The 17628-nt window shown below is 42.8% G+C and overlaps 1 protein-coding gene across 1 annotated transcript in view; it reads right to left on the bottom strand.

The window, feature by feature from the left end:
* The window catches only part of tgfbr2b (transforming growth factor beta receptor 2b), a 79973-nt gene extending 69519 nt beyond the window's left edge, over positions 1-10454 (bottom strand). The window contains exon 1 of the mRNA XM_068056463.1: positions 10234-10454. Coding sequence (XP_067912564.1) covers positions 10234-10309 — 76 coding nt within the window. The 5' untranslated portion in view covers positions 10310-10454. The remainder of the gene's footprint in view (positions 1-10233) is intronic.
* Positions 10455-17628: the final 7174 nt, after the last annotated feature.

Here is a 17628-nt window from a genome sequence, read left to right as displayed (position 1 = left end):
TTTCTTCACTCCAGCAACAGTTTAAAATCAATGTTCATATGACAAAATTAATATTCCTCATTCTTGGCAGATGGGTTATAACACTAGTGTTATGAAAGTAATTCTGTTTTTGTTAAAAAATATTTTTTGAGGAACTCATAGTCAAACTGAAGAAATGTTGGACCAGTTTTTATCCAAGAGACTCATCAAGAGGACACTGAAAGAATGGGTTTGGCAACAACATTTACTGGTTGTCAGATGACTCAACTTAAAAATAGAACAGAAACCCTGGTAACGGGGGGGAAGATGTGTGCAGAGAAGTGACAAGTCAGAAGGTGTACTTTTGAATTGTTTGAAGCTGGGAATGAACTGTTTAAAAGGGTTTAAAAAAAGAAAACTGAAGGACAGAACCACCACCCCCCCCCCACCCCACCCCCCAGCTCAACCTCAGCCCAGCCTATTCAATCTCTTTAAAAAGCCTGCAGAAGGAGGAGAGAATTCCTAAGAAAGGAGAGAAGACCACAACCCAGCTCAGCTTTCCAGCATCTTTCAAAAAGACCCTGGGCTGAACTTTACAGATGCCCCGACATCTGGGGTCATGGCTGGGGGTGCCAGAAAATGCCTCGGGGAGAGGGCCACCACACACCCTGATGCTGGGAGGGCCTGGCCCGATATTGTCGGAAGCAGCAAGGCCTCATAGTGGACCCACCCCCGTTGCTTGGCAATAGGACCACCATTTAAATATTCAAATAAATTAAAATTATTGAATTAATTATATTCACAGTCCTGCCCTCTGTCCTGGTGCGATCCTCGTGCCATTGGCCGGCAGTCCAATGCCTTTGGTTTCCCGTCTGGGGGACTGAGGTGGAACACTGATGGGGAGGGGGCAGAGGTAAGTTTCTCAGTGCAGGGGCTGGTGGGGGGGGGGGTGGGGAACTGGGGTCAAAGTAATATCATTGGTGTAGGGGATGGTGGGAAGGGTTATAGTTTAAAGTTTATGCACTTGAGATTGGGAAGGTCAGGTGGACAAGGTAAGTGTTTCAGAGGGAGAGAGGGCAGGTAATTAATTCTATGGTTATAGAGGAGGGTGGGAGAGGGGAATAATAAATGTGTTCCCTTTAAAAATGGCATCAGTGCCTGCGCAAAGGCAGCTGACGCGATTGCCGGGGACGGACAGCCCACCCCTCCACATCATCGGGGGGGGGACGGCGGCCTGCCATGGCTATTCAAATCAGCCACCCCGCTTAATATCGCGACGGCTCCGCGACGTGCAGCCCGCCATTGTTTCGCCCGCTGCCGAGAGTATAAATTTCAGCCCCGAGAAGTCCAGTGTATCAACTCATCTCGTGTCCTGTCTTTAGAGAAAAGCCTGCTAAATTAATTCTCAACGCCGCCTGAAAGGAACTGTTCTAAAAGATCCCAGTGACCTGTCTACATGTATTCGGAGGCCAACTATATGCCAGTTTTGGAACAAACGATATCTCACCTGCTGTTTTCTTCAAAAATGGGCAAGTAGTCAGCCCAAGTGTTTTTTTGTCTGCAACAGATCTCTCAACAAAAATCCCTTTTATTTTTCCCATTAACCAGTATATGTGCATGTGTGTGAGTGTGAGGGGCTAAGGTAAAAATGGAACTTTAAAATTTCAATCTGTGTGTTTACATTTTACTTCATTACTGGTTAAGACTTGTTTTTTAATAAACTGATAATTTTGTTGTTCATTAAAGAAACCTGGTTAGTGTGTTTTACTTTGGGAAAAATAGAGTATATGATTGACTGTAAGTGACCTGTGGAGAAGTGGAACTAGAACAAACAACGCACTCCTCCCACCTCGGACGTAACACTATCTACTCTCTTTCCACTGGCAGGAGAGTCAGCACCCAAAGGCCACAGATTTAAACTAATTGGCAAAAAGAACCAGAGGGGAAATGAGACTTGTTTTTTGAGAATGCAGTGAATTATGATGATCTGAAAAGCATTGTACTGAAAACAGATTCAATAGTAACTTCCAGAAGACTTGATAAGAAAGATTTTTCAGGGCTACGAGGAAAGAGCAGGAGAGTGGGATTAATTGGATAGCTCTTTCAGAGTGATTTAGGGTGGAACTTCCAGAGCTTAGGGCCTAACTGGCTGAAGGCATGGTCACTCATGGTTGGGCGAAGGAAGTAAGCAATGTGCAAGAGGCTAGAGTTGGTGGAAGTTAGATATCTCAAGGGATTGTATGGTTGTAGGAGGTTGCACAGATAGGGAGGGGCAAAGCTGTGAAGGAATGGGAGCACAAAGATAAAAATTTTAAAAAAGAGGACCGGGGACCATTGTAGGTCAATGAGCACAGGGATGAACGGTGAAGGGGTATTGGTGTGAATTAGAATACGAGCAGCAAAGTTTTGGATTAGCTCTAATTCATGGATGATGGAAAATGGGATGATAGCCAGGAGAGCACTGGAATAGTTGCGTCTGGTGGTAACAGAAGTATGGATAAGTGTGCAATTCAATAATTTTTATAGGTGTGTGATGGCACACAAGATTAATCTGTAACAAATAACAGGCACAATGGAGCGCCAGCACAAAAACAGGAACAAATAATAAATCTTCACAGTAAATAAATACAGTTTTGCTATTTTAAACGAGCATCTTTCATGAACTAAATGTTTCTCAATACTTTCCCCAGGAGCTTTTATGTTTCTATAGCAACAGGAAGAAATGAGAAATAAAGAAATGTCCAGAGCCAGAAAGGGAGAGCAAATTACAAGAATTTTAAGCTTTGATCGAGGTTGAGTTTGGTGCCTCCATAGCACTGAATATTTTTCACTGTCATTATCATTACTATCCTTTAAAATGTTATTGAAAGTTTTGGGAGAATATATTGAACTTAAAGTATAAACCCACTAAACATGTTAAAAGTCCAATAATGGATTTTGTAGCATCAAACTTTTGCCTTCACTTTTTTTTTGGACTTGTTCACAAACTTACCAGCCATAATGTTTCTGGCATCTGAAGATTCAAATTCTGGCATTAAACTCAACTGGGAAACCTCAGGAGAACCTCCCATCCACCACCACCTCCTCACCAGCACCCGCAAAATTTTCTTCCTCCTTCCCTTAAAGCTGTGGACCCAATGCTATGATATAGTTTCACGGATGCTGTACTAACTTTGTATAAATCCCCATTCCCTGGATATTGAGGATCGGAGGAGAGCCAGCCCACTCCTTGCCCAGCATGCTCATCTTTCACCAGGAGTCACTGGATAACAATCAGGAGCAGGAGCACGAGCACCAGCTAACTTACCCACTCTCCCTTCTTAGATGAGGAAACATAGGAGCGGGAGTGGGCCATTCAGCACTTTGAGCCTGCTCTGCCAGTCAGTCAGATCATGGCTGATCTGTATCTCAACTCATTTTCCCTGCCTTTGGTTCATTAGTAGCACTCACACCTCTAAGTCAGACGATTGTGGGTTCAAATCCCACTTCAGGGATATGAGCATAAAATTGAAGGTGACAATCCAGTGTAGTACTGAGGGAATGCTGTACTGTCAAAGGTACTGTCATTCAGATGACATGTTAAAATGAGGCCCGGTCTGCTTTCTCAAGTGGACATACAAGATCCCTTAACCAACATTACCTGGCGATTAAGAACATCGCTGTTTGTGGTATCTTACTGTGCTTACAAATTGGCTGCCATGTTTCCTACATTACAACAGGGACTATACTTTAAGAGTAATTCATTGAATGTAAAGAGCTTTCGGACATTCTGAGGTTATGAATGGCACTATATAAATGAAAGTCCTTTTAAAGATTTAACGATTGCAGTCTTGGAAAATCTCAAGCTAACTCAGAATGTTAGGACAGCTCAGTACCACAATGAGCAGCGCGTTTATCTTTGGAGCCATCAAGTTCTGAAAGGCTGCACATATTATGAAGAAGAAACTTGTGGGTGTATTCAAGGTTGTAGCAGATTTAAGAAGTTCAGATGTCAGAAACCTCAAGGGGGTGAAAGGACTACATTGAAAAGATCAGCACCCTGAAGGAACATCACAGCCTTTAACATAATCAAAGACACAGATGATTTTGATGTTACAGTTCTGTTTTGGATTGCTCCCGTCTGCATCATATAGAAAGAAGGAAAGAACTTGTACCTCATGACATTCCAAAGTGCTTCACAGTCAAGGATGTACTTTTTGAAGTACAGTCACTGTTGTAATGTCAGAAATGCGGCAGCCAACTTGCGGACAACAAGGTCCTTCAAACAACAATGTGATAATGACCAGATAATTTGCTTTGTTAGTGACGTTGTTTGAGGGATAAATATAGGCCAGGCCATTGAGAACTCCCCTGCTCACCTTCAAAATAGTGCCATAGGATCTTTTATGTCCACCGGAAGGGGCAGTGGAATTAATGTCTCATCTGGCAGATGGTGCCGCCGACAGTGTAGCGTTCCTTCAGTACTGCACTGAGGTGTCAGCCTAGATTTTATGCTCAAGCCTCTGGACTGGGATTCAAATCCACAACCTTCTGCCTCAGAGGCAAGAGCGAGTTACTAACTGAGCCAAGGCTTGGGCCTTTCACAGTTGGCTTGAGATCAGCAGACATGATCGAAGGCCTTACTGAGAGACATGAGATAACACTCCCATGTAGGTTATCAAACTGCAATGTCTCAACTGCTGAAAAAGTTAAGCACATAGAATCATATTCAAAAATAAATGATGCCAGTACATGCAGGAATTGGAACTGTGCTGCAAAATATATAAAATGTACGAATATCATTTCATTAAATTATTGAAATGATTGTGAAATATTTGCAAAACAAATGCATGGTCTCTTCCGTACTGGAAGCTTTGCTAAAATATAACTCATTAAGTTGTTAGTGCAGCCTAGCTGGTTTAGATTAAACACATGTTCGTTATTTATAACAGTGTAAGTACAGTGTTAACAACCAGGACCTGTTATACTGGGAAATATTTTGTTCAATGTTCACCACCCACCCTACACCCCCCCCCCCCCACCCACTTAACCACCCCAATTTATGGAAGCCCCTCCAAACCAAGTATTAACCAGACGGACAGAACAAGGCCCAGTGTTGAAAGTTAAAAGAAAAAAAAGGGAATGTTTCGTCCAACATTTGCAGTAGTCACAGACAGAGTAATAAATAGTGAGCAGAAGTGAGCTTTCAACTGTGAGGATTTAAAAAAAAATATATACTTTATAGCATTTGTAAAGAAAGGGATGAGAAATAAATTTTTCTGAATTGAAAGTTGATCTTTCCTCCCATGTGTCTCTCAGAATTTACAATTTTTGAAAAAAGTTAAATATGACAAAAAGAGTAAGATTTCGTCAATAAATTATATTGTTTTTCAAAATGTATAGCCAGAAAAATAAAGTCTCAACAAAATAAAACACATCAAGGCTTTGAGTCCAGTTCTTAAACTCTGTGCAAAACTGCTGAGAGTGAGCGTGCAGGATACATCTTTATTCTGGCACTCCCCAAACTGCATCAAATGACAGAACTTACAGCACCGAAACAAGCCATTCAGCATAACTGGTCCATGCTAATGTTTATGCTCCACACACGCCTCCTCTCACCCTACTAGCATATCCTTCTATTCCTTTCTCTCCCCGTGCTTAATTAGCTTCCCCTTAAACACATCTAAGCTATTTACCTCAATTACTTCTTGTGACAGCATTCTATTCACTCTCTTGGGTTTATCAGCGATTATCTTATATTTACTTCCTTTAGTTTTAGACTCCCACACAAGTGGCAACATTTTCTCTGTGTCTACTCTACCAAATCCTCTCATAACGCTAAAGACCCCTTATCAGGTCACCCCTCATCCTCTGATCAGAAATGTACATCGCGGCGGAGGCCCGCGCACTGGCTAAAGAGTTGGGACGAGCCCCCCTCCACCTGGCCTAGAAGCCATGTCGAGATTTTACGTGGCCCAGGCCCTTATTTGGCCTCAGGCAGGACTTCTGCCCCTCTGAAGGAAATCCTGCCTCCAAGCAGCGCCACCGTGAGTGAGCAGAGTAGCATTGCAGGAGGCCCTGGAATTGAGGTAAATGCTCACTGTGATACTGAGGGGGAGGGGGGCGGGGTAAAATTTCTTTGTTTTCCAGAGAAAATCCCCAACCTGTTAGGTCTTTCCTGACAGGCAGACGCTCTCAGTTCCAATTTCATCCTCATAAATCTTTGTTTGCACCTTCTCCAGTACCTCTAAATTCTTTTTGTAATATGAAGACTAGAACTGTGCACTATACTCCAAGCATGGTACCAAATCAAAATGGTGTGTATTTCAGACGAGATTCACTCGGCTGATTCCTGGCTTGAAGGGGTTGACTTTTCAAGAACGGCTAAACAGGTTAGGCCTTTATTCATTAGTGTTTAGAAGAATGAGGGGTGATCTTATTGAAACGTACAAGATTCTGAGGAGGCTTGACCGGGTAGATGTTGAGAAGATGTTTCCACTAGCGGGGGAATCTCGAACTAGAGGACATAGTTACAGAATAAGGGGACACTCATTTAAAACTGAGATGCAAAGGAATTTCTTCTCTCAGAGGGTAGTGAATGTCTGGAATTCTCTACCCCAGAGAGCCCCAGTGGAGGCTAGATCACAAAGTATTTAAAGACGAGGTAGATAGATTTTTGAAATATCGGGGAGTTGAGGGCTATGAGGAGCTGACACAAAAGAGGAGTTCAGGTCTGGGGCAGATCAGCCATGATCTTATTGAATGGTGGGGCAGGCTTGAGGGGCCGAATGGCCTACTCCTGCTCCTATTTCTTATGTTCTTATGTTCTAAATGTAGACCTTCAAAAGCAGGATTTACTTTAAAAGGTCTCAATTCACTTCAATGTTGAGGTGCCATCTGCAATAAAAATGGTGCCTGCATTTTATCATAAATGGTTTACATTATGCCAATTGCATGGTGATGCCTATATTTACCAAACCACAGCTGTACGGTCTGGCTGCTGAGGTGTTAATGCTTCTGAAAGAAAATTTCATTTATTAAAACAATAAATTAAATAATGTGTAGGAGGATTAGTCCAGTGGCGGGCAGATCAGACAACACCAACAGTTGTATTGACAACACAAGCTTCAAAGAGGTGGTGTATGGTTTATTGAACAAATTAACCTGCATTCCTATATCACCTTTCTTGGCCTCAGGATGTACTCAAGTGCTTTATAGCCAGTTAAGTACCTTTTAAAGTGCAGTCAATGTTGCCACTCACAGATACTACCACCTGGCCGACAGGTGCTCAAAGTGCTTTATGCATCAGTTCACTGAATGTCTTCTTAAACAGAGGTACGTCTTATTTTTACAACTGTTAATTATTTCTTTAAACAGTTGCGCCAATGAATCCAGCTATCCCAGCTACTATTCCATCCAGAATAACAGACATGTTTGTGGGCCTGTTGTATCTACCATCATCCCAGGGGCTGCCTGGGAAATGGAGTGAAGGGGAGGCTGGCTGTATTTCAGCTGGAACACACAGCTAGTAACCACACAGCAAGGCCAGGTTTAGAATGGCCTTCCGGGGGGCAGTTGCAGTGTTCATATCAAATATATTCCACAGTCAACCACAGCGTGAAGCAATCCTCCACCATCTCTACTTGCAGGGATATTGCTTGATATGATTTGCTGGTGATAGCTGTACCAGGTTGACTAAATGCTAAATTAGAAAGCATGTAATGCCAAATGAATTACCATCTTTTCCTACTGAAAGGGAATATAGGGGGGGGGGGTAGTGGTTATATTACTGGACTAGTAATTCAGAGGATTGGGCTAATAATCCAGTTCAAATCCTACCACAGCATTTTGAGAATTTGAATTCAGTTTTAAAAATAAATGCAGAAATAAAAACCTGATAGCGGGCGAAGGTGAGCACGACGCTTTTGAATTGTTGTAAACCTCCGACTGATTCACTGCTGTCCTTTAGGGAAGGAAATCTGCCAACCTTCTGGCCTATATGTGACTCTTGTCCCACATCAATGTGGTTGACTCTTAACTGCCCTCAGAAGTAGCCTAGCAAGACATCCAGTTGTAACACCATCTTTCCAGGGAAACTAGCGACACTGGCCTGACTGGCAGGGCTAACATCCAGAGCAGTTTTTTTTAAAAAAAAGGAAAATAGTAAATTCCCACAGGATGTCTGTCTTGAGGGGGCACTGCTGTCCTCCTAGGATATCTTCCATCCAGACTTAAAAGCCATTTCAAAATAACTACTTGAATTTATATAGCACCTTTACCACAGTAAAACATCCCAAGGTATTTCACACAAAATTTGACACTGAGCCACGTAAGGAAATATTAAGATGGGTGACCAATAGCCTGGCCATTGAGGTAGGTTTGAAGGAGAGTCTTAAAAGCAGGAGAGAGAAGTAAAGAGGAAGACAGGTTTAGGGAGCGATTTCCAGAGTTTAGGGCCTAGACAGCTGAATCCACAGACACCAATGGTGGAGCAGTGAAAAGCAGGGATGCATAAGAGTCCAGAATTGGAGAGATCTGGGAGTGTTGTGGGGATGGATGAGATTTCAGAGATAGGAATGGGTGAGGTCACAGAGTGATTTGAAAACATGGAAGAGAATTTTTAAACCATGGCTTTGATGGACTGGGAGCCAATGTAAATCAGCTGAGCAATGATAGCTGAGCAGGACTTGGTGCAAGTTAGGATATGGGTGTAAGAGTTTCAAATGAACCCAAGTTTACTTTAGGTACAGAAAAGCTGTACATGGCTCTGGAGAAGTCAACTTACCACCCTTGGTCCATGACACACACATCTGAGGTGCTATAGATACAAGGCACAAACATTACAAATGTTCTCTGATCACACCAAGTGCTTTCACAGGCAAACACAACAAAAGACAATGACTACTGTGTTGTTCAAATGCAGTTTTAGTTTGACTAATTCCTTTCAATTCTCTTAAAATGCAAATAGCCCACTGAAATAGATTGGGCTTTTCATTCTGATTCCACAATAAGTGTTCCACTGCATTTATTTTTAAAAAAATTAATTAAATAAAAGCTGCTCCCCAATCTCCCAAGTATTGAAGTTTCTTTTATTGTATTTCTTATTCTGTCAGAAAGATGGTATGCATTTCTTTCCACCTTAATATCCTTTCTGCTCACTTGCTAATCAAGTGGTTATGCTTTGCAGGTAGCACAAAATGTTTAATTGAAAATGCTGTGTTGCAAATGTCTTCTGAATCAAATAATCCGATCAACGATCATTACACTGTTCTAATGCAACATCTACTCTCAGTGAAGCTGGCAGGCTAACAGAATAAAAAAAACACTACTTTCATTTTTTTCTGTGGAAAAATGAAATACTGGATATTTGCAGGATGGCCACACACCTAAAACTACTTCTGTTTGGGAATAAATCATAAATTTTAGTTTCTTAAGACAGGTCAACAGAAATGCTCGTGGTACCATTCAATTTAATAGCCTCTCGATCTCTGTTGCACACCCATGCACACATCCCTTAGATGCATTTTTCCCTGCTGCAGTTTCAACTCTAAGATCACTATAACCCAGGCACTAGAGGAATGTAAACCCTTGAAGCAGTCACTTACATTAACCTTGTGAAATATTCCAGCAATCTACCTTACCCAATATAGTTCAGCTTTACAACCAGCCTCCCCAGAACACATCTCAACATAAACCTCTGAAATCAGTCACTCCCAGTGAACACAATCCACTTCTGTAAATAAGTTTTCCCCAGTAGCACAGCTCACCTCAGCAAATCAATCACTCAAAATAAATACAGTGATCCTCCACAAGTCACACTCCCAATTATTGCAACCCCCCCTTTATAATAGCGCCAATAAACACAGCTCACTTTTACAATAGCGCCAATAAACACAGCCCACTTTTGCTATAGTCCCAATAAACACAGTCCAAGTTCACCACAGAGCCAATAAACACAGCCCTCCTTTGCTAATAGCGCCAAACAGTGCCCACCTTTGTTACAGTACCAACAAACACTGCCCACCTTTACAATACCCTCTGCACTCAGTCGCCCACCTTCCATGTGCCCAGCCCTAATGTGACAATCCCAGAGTGCAGACAGAAACGGGTTCCTTTCCCTGACCTTGAATGTGCAATTTAAAGGGGCTCCACCCTGCGGTGTTTACAGCCTGTCCCGATCGCTGTCAGCACTGCTCAGTCCAGCTCGGTGCCCTCATCCTTTCCCAAAGCCGTGTGAAGAGCTCTAAGCCCTGGGGTTTGAGCGCTGCGATCCGGCGCTGCACTCAACTAACTTACCGGAAGCCTGGAGGAAGTCTGAAAAACCTGAGGCTGTAAATAAAGTGAAGACCCAAAAGGAATCCATTAGTCCCATAGTTTAAAGGTACCGTCTGGGAGCGGCCAAAGACGATATGGAGTGAAGAAAAAAGTGAAAAAGTTTCTTAGTGGAGGTTTATCCTTGTCACAACTTTGAGGTCGCGCTCTCTCTCTGCTGAGAGTCAAAATGCGCCTATGAGTCATTGGTTTATGTACTTAAGGGGAAACAGGAAACTTCAAATTCAGAAGGAGGGCTGGGCTTCTAGCAAAAGAGAGAAAAAGGCTCCTCTAGCCAATCATCAGCCTGGTTTATGTCTTTCCAGCTGGGCAATGTGCAGTTTCTAAGACAGATAGAGAGAGAGTAAAACCACACCAAGTGTGTACACAGATCAGCACACGGCAGAATCAACAGTTTCTGATCTTAGCAGAGAAGAAGCTGCCTTGCAAATGTCAGATCTGGAAAATTAAAGGGCCAGCTATCCATTTCCCCTCTCCCCTCGCACAAAAAAAAAGGTTTGTCAGGCTTTTGTCTTCTATCTCTGCTCAGTTGGAAAAGTAAGAGTATGACGTGCAGGGGAAATAGGATTCAAGTGGGTACTTAAGATGGGCCGAATGACCTCCTTCTGCACATTGTTCTCTGCAGGGGCCATTTTCCTGCTCCTTTGCTCTTGGACACTGATCGTTCTGCAGGTGCAAAGGCCAGGGAAGAAAGTGGTGGCTGCGCCGGGATTCTTGGGAACATAGGGTCATAGAATTACTTATGGCACAGAAGGAGGGCATTCACCCCATCGAGTCCTTGTCGGCTCTCCACACACCTGCTTAATCTCCGTAGCCCTACAAGTCTATATCTTTCAAGTGCCCATCCAACTTCTTGAAGTCATTGACTTTCTTCACTTCCACACCCTCATGGGCAGCGAGTTCCAGCTCATTACACCAGCTATGTAAGAAGGTTCTTCCTCATATTCCCCCTGCATCTCTTGCCCAGAACTTTCAATCTGTGTCCCCTTGTCCTTGTACTATTTGTTAACGGGAACCATTCTTCCTTCTCTAACTTATCTAAGCCTGTCATAATCTTATACACTTCTATTAAATCTCCCCACAATCTCCTGTGTTCCAAGTAGAACAAATCTTGCAACTAAAATCCTTCATCATTGGAACCATTCTGGTAAATCTCCTCTGCACCCTCTCAAGGACCCTCACATCCTTCCTAAAGTGTGGTGGCCAGAACGGGACTCAATACTCCAGTTGGGGCCTAACCAGAGCTTTATAAAGGTTCTGCATATCTTCCTTGCTTTTGTACTAAATGCCTCTATTTGTGAAGCCAAAGATCCCATATGCTTTCCTAACCACTCTCTCAATATGTCCTACCAACTTCAAAGATTGATGTATTGCACCCCCAGGTCCCTGTGTTCCTGCTTCTCAAGCCCGCTCTGCCATTCAAATAGATCAGGGTTGATCTGTACCTCAACTCCATTTACCCACCTGGGGGTTTCCTGTGGTGGTATGATAGTGGGTGCTGAGCCAATAGAGGCCTGATGGAATTATGCAAATGATGCCTACGGTAGATGAGATGGGGGTGGGTTCTCAGGCTCCAGGGCACCTATTTCTATTTCCGTTTGGAGCACTTGCTGAGGTACCTGGGATCAGTTGGCATTGTGCCTGCTCCAAACTACTGCTATCAGAGGAACTGAAGTGGGAGGCAGGGGGAGGTGGAGAAGGGGAGGAGGTCCTGGGGCAGGCTAAAGAATGGTGGATAGGCCACCTTTTTAATTTTGCAGCACCACCCCCTGCCCCCCACCACCCCCCCCCCATCACTGCCACCCCCTGCCCCTGCCACCCCCCAAGAAATTTGTTCTTTAATATTCATTGGCAACCAGAAAGTTTCAATCACCCAGCAGAAGCTGCAGGTACATCTGAATTTTCTATCCTAACTGCCACTGTCAGTGAATGTGTCTGTGCCAAGGTTGGCATTAGGCCAATTAGATCGCCAGGAACTGGAAGTAGGGATGTTTCCAAGGCTGGACAGCTACAGTGCACTTCGGGTGTGCTGCTCCTGTTTAGTACCTGGATAGAATGGACCCAGTGTGACGGAAATCACACCTGCCAAATGGAAACATATTAAGTTCGTCATATGGGACACTACTTGAACCTATTTTTGCTGGACATTGCAAAGAACTTGTTTTAAAAAACAGAGCTGACCAGCTGAAAACATGGTTGCGCATTTGCTTTCTGAGAAGACAAGGACTAACTGAGAGACAGTTGAATGGAGATACAATGGGAGTGCTCACTGTTTCAAATAGCGCGATGGGTTTTGTCACTAGTGGTGAACTACATCCTTTGACTGTTTAAGAGCCAGAACTCCACCCCCACCGAGTGTGTTGGAAAGCTTTGAAATCAACAACCCTCCCAGAAACTGCTGTTTCAAACAAAGAGAGGGTCACATGACCTACCTGCTAGCCAGACTGAGTCTTTTTGAATTGTGCCACTCAGAAAGAAATCAGACTGCAATTTTGAAGACCAAGGAGAAGGAAAGTCTCTCTCCCTCTGTCTCTCTCTCTCCAGCAAAGTCCCAGGGAAACCATGGTGGCAGCTTAAGCCTTAAGACTATAGACTTTGCTGGTAACCACCAAGAAGACAATTGAAACCTCTCTTCGGCCTTCTGGTATCAGAGAACCAAGTCTGGAATTGTGCACTGGGCCCCAGCGAGAACTCCAAGAACTCAACTTCAATCAAGGACATTACATCAAAGACCCAAAGTACTGTAACTGAATTCCATTTATTACAAACTCTACTTAATCCTCACCTCCCCCCCACCAATTATTTCTTTCCCTCTGTATCTATTTGTGTGTGTGTATGTGTGTCTCGTGTGCATGCTAGCGTGGTTGCATCGTGGATTTTAGTAATTTTAACTGGGTTAGAGTAATAAGGCTAATAAACTTACATCCTGTTTAAATCTAAGAAAACCTGTCAGAGTGGTTCATTTGCAATTACAATTATAGAGTAGTGAGCAAAGACTCACTGAGGTGGTAAGCTAAAATTACTGTGTTTTAAAAGATACACCCTGTTACGGCCAAAGCAGGAAAGGGGCAAGAGGTGCGCCTGAGACCCCTTCCTCACCCGATTGTAACACCAGGAAAATTGGCCCTTATGATGATTATTGTGTTCTATTTTCACTGAATTAATATAAGATGAGACTTGATGTAGTTTACATTATTGCCATTGTGCATTTGTATATTGACTTCATTTCTGACAGTGGAGTATCTTTCATTCGTTCGTTGGTGTCATCTTCTTCCCAGAAGGTTGACTGCCATGGATCTCCATTTCTGTCTGTCCTGTGCTGCCCTGACACATTCTGCATACGTCAACTACATCCAGTCCATTATATCCATCATCCATTTTCTCCTCTGCTTCCCTCTCCAAGTTTTCTGTTGATCTTTCCTTACAATAATTGTCTTTATCTACCTTCTGCTCTAAAGATGTGACTGAAACATTGTATCTTTCTCTCTGTGATGTTATGCACTAATTTCCTCTTTTCTCCAGCTATTTCCAGCACTTCCTCATTAGTCTTTCTGTCTGTGTAGGATATGTGGAACATTCTCCTATATGTCCACATCTCAAATGCATTCAGCTTATCAGTAGTCTCTGTGTTTGTTGTCCATGTCTCCGAGGCATATAACATAGATGACAAAATGTAGCACTTCAGCATTCTTTTCCTAAGGTTCAGGTTCAGTTTCCTTGATGTTTAACACATTCTTCATTCTAATAAAGCTGGTCTTGGCTATCTCAATTCTCCTTTGGATCACAATCACATCTCCCATCATCAGTGATTATCTGCCCAAGCCATGTGGACCTTTGCACTTGTTCCAGGACTTGTCCATTTACTTCAATTTTCACTTCTGGAATTAGGTCTCTGCTTATCACCATTGACTTGGTCATCTTCACTTTCATTCTTAATCCATGTTCCACACTCCTTGCATTCACTTTGTTCACAATTTCCTATAGTGTTTCTTCTGACTCTGCAAACAGTTCAGTGTCATCTGCGTATTTCAAGTTGTTGACGTTCAACCCACGAATATACTTTTATTGCTGTAAAATTAGTGTTCATTTCAATACCTCAATTTCTGAGCTGGTAACTTAAAATCCAGTTGTCTCAAAACATTGCCACAGTTTCAGTCTGTCCCAGACTGTGTGCTAACTTGGGAGTTTGATGCTGTGCTGAGTTTCACATCCCATTTTTCTTTAACACAAAGCAAACTTACTTCTAGCTCTATAATATTTTCCACTTCCACCTTTACCTCAGCCCATCTACCAGGCAGTCCTTCATCCATCCCTTTCTTGTCTCCAGAGGACAGGCAAAAGCACCCACAAGACAGAAACTAAGGGAATACACAAGCGTGAGTTCTTCTGCTTTTTATTACTGGTGGTCACACACTTTAGGAAGGATGTGAGGGCCCTTAAGAGAGTGCAGAGGAGATCTACCAGAATGGTTCCAGGATGAGGGAATTTAGTTACAAGGTTAGGTTGGAGAAGCTGGGGTTGTTCCCTGTGGAGCAAAGGCAACTAAGGGGAGATTTAATAGAGATGTACAAGATTATGACAGGTTCAGATAAAGTAAAAAAAGAAAAGCTGTTCCCATCATCTGAAGGTACACGGACCAGGGGACAAGGAACCAAGACGTACAGAGGGGATGTGAGGAAGTTTTTTTTATGCAGCGAGTGGGAATGACCTGAACCTCACTGCCTGATGGAAGTGGAGATGATTAATGATTCCAAAAGGAAATTGGATAGGCGCTTGTGGGAGATAAACTTGCAGGGCTATGGGGATAGAGTGGGGGAATGCGACTGACTGGATTGATCTACAGAGAGCTGGCATGGACTCGGTGGGCCGAATGGCCTCCTTCTGTGCCGTAATGACTCTATGACTCTTTGACTTTATTATTCCAAATGCTCTCCTTTCCAGTCTACCATCCTTTACCTTTCATAAACTGCTGCTTGTTCAAAGTCCTGCAGCCTTTATTCTCTCCCATATTGATTCCTTGTTGCCCATCACTCCCATCCTTGCTGAAATGCATTAGTTCCTTACATTAAATTTAAAATGCTGCTCTTTGCCTTTAAAACCCTCCCTGGCCTTGCTTTTCTCTATCTCCTTCACCCCTACACTCTCCACTCCAAACACTCTTATCCTTTGACTCGTGCATTCACCCCTCTATTGACAGCTATGCCTTCAGCCGCCTAGGTCACATGCTCTGCAATTCCCCCTCTAAACCGCTTTGCCTCTCCACTTCTTTCTCCTCCTTAAAACCCTCTTCTTCAACCAAGCTTGTGGTCACCCCTCCTAATCTCTCCTTTCTTGACTTGGCATTCAGTTTTCTTATACCTATCTGTAAATTGCCTTGAAATGTTCTTCTGTATTAAAGGTGCTTTACAAATGCAAGTTGGTCCATTAATGCCTTAATAGAAAAGACAATAGGCCAAAAAGTGCACTTTGCAGCAAGTTGTTATGGAGTAATTCAGTTTGTACCAGATTGCAGATATTATGTGTATAAAGATTTCATGGAGAAACAATGAAGTATTTTGCCTTTGTGAACTGCTTAGCTTTCTACCGTGGTGACTCATGAGCAACTTGCAAAGTTTAAATTAATGTTTCCATTAACTTGCACATATCTCAAGCTGCTACATCTAACAGATCTTGATGTTCAGATTTAGACTTTATCCACCAATGAGACAACAGCACTGAGAACAACCCTTTCCAAAACTGCAGGCCCATGATATCCAAACTGGTCAAACTAGCAAATAAATGCAAAAAGAACTGAGTTGCCTGGACTTTATAGGCTCAAAAACTCCATATGATTCACCGGAAGTAGTTTGGGCACTGTGTTGGAGCAAAACTGCCATTATCCATATTCAAATTGTCCATTTTTCCAATTATCCATCAAATTTTATTTCTGGGATAAACTTTTGGTCCACTAATATCAATCTCCTCCTGACATTAGTTAATTAAATTCAATTTACGTTATTTATATTGTACTTTTTTTCAATTCCATAGGGTATGTGGGGAGTCTTAATTGCCCTGTTCCATTATCCACCAGCAGATCCCAACTATTATGACAGATGTCATGCAGGCTCCCACCTGCCAAGAATTAATTTTACCACATGGATATTAAATTTCAAATTATTGCTGGGAAGAAGAGAAGGCCTGTGACAAGGGGTTGCCAGGCCCCTGGCTGGAAAGACATTTTTGCATATTAACAGACAGTGTTTGGAACAAAGGAGCTATCCCCTGCTCCAATATAATCCACAAACAGACATGGTCAAACCAGTTAGTCACATGACTAACCTGCTTGGCAGTCTGGGGTTTTTTCTGAATTGTACGGTTTTGAACTGAGAGCCTGCAAAAAGCTGTTTGCTCCTGGATTGAAAAGACTTCTCCTGGCTGGCTCGCCATAGCCTCCCCTGTCTGCTCCCATCTTTTTCTCACAAGCCTCTGACTCCACTGAAGACACATAAACCCCAAGACAGAAAAGTCTCTACAGCAAACAAGTTTAAGAAGAATACTGGGCCCCAACGAAAAGCAAGATCTATCTACAATCAAGAACTCTACAGTGAGCTCGAAGAACTGTAACAACTCTTCAGATATTGCCTCAAAGCTTTCCACTTTATTTCTTCTGCTCTTTTCTGTCTCTATCTGCATGTGTGTATCGCGTATGCATGCTATCATGGGGCACGGTGTGTATCCGTAGGTATTAACCAAATTAGAGTTTAAGTTTAATAAATTTCAACTTTTAGTGCTGGTTTCTTTGCCTTATAATTGGAAAGTGGTGAACAAGGGTTCACCAAGTGGGAACTAAAAACACGGTGTGTTTGAAAATGAAACCCTGTTACAGTAAGACCAGGTGAAGACTGAAAGGGAACCCTAGACCTCTTTCTCACCTGGTGGTAACAGAAATTTGAGTGCTAATGTCTGGAATTGACCCATAGACAAACGAGAGAAATAGGAAGTGGGAAGCCAAATTGTTCCCAATCAAAAAAGAGCAAGTTTTCAATACTGGTTTTCTTGTGGTTGTGTGTGATTGAATACTAACATGTCTGCAACTGAAGCTAGTAGCTCCCCAAGCCAGGGTGAAGTAACTTGGAGGAGTTAAGGAAGTTGGCTGAGCAGTGTAGGATCACTGTATGTGGCAAGGCTAGGAAGTCTGAACTCCTAAGGCTAGTGGCCAACCATTTTTCCCTTGAATCTGAAGAAGCAGAAACAGGGTTAGAAGCAGACTCTGACAGGATATTGTTAGCAAAGATACAATTGGAACAGATGAAACTTGAATTTGAGGAGAGAGAGAGAGAGAAAGACAGGAGAGAGAGAGAGAAAGAATATTCCAGAAGG

The sequence above is a fragment of the Heterodontus francisci genome, chromosome 2 (genome assembly GCF_036365525.1).
Source record: "Heterodontus francisci isolate sHetFra1 chromosome 2, sHetFra1.hap1, whole genome shotgun sequence".
NCBI lineage: Eukaryota > Metazoa > Chordata > Chondrichthyes > Heterodontiformes > Heterodontidae > Heterodontus > Heterodontus francisci.
Note: the sequence above shows the minus strand (reverse complement) of the source record. Positions and strands in the feature narration are given on the sequence as shown.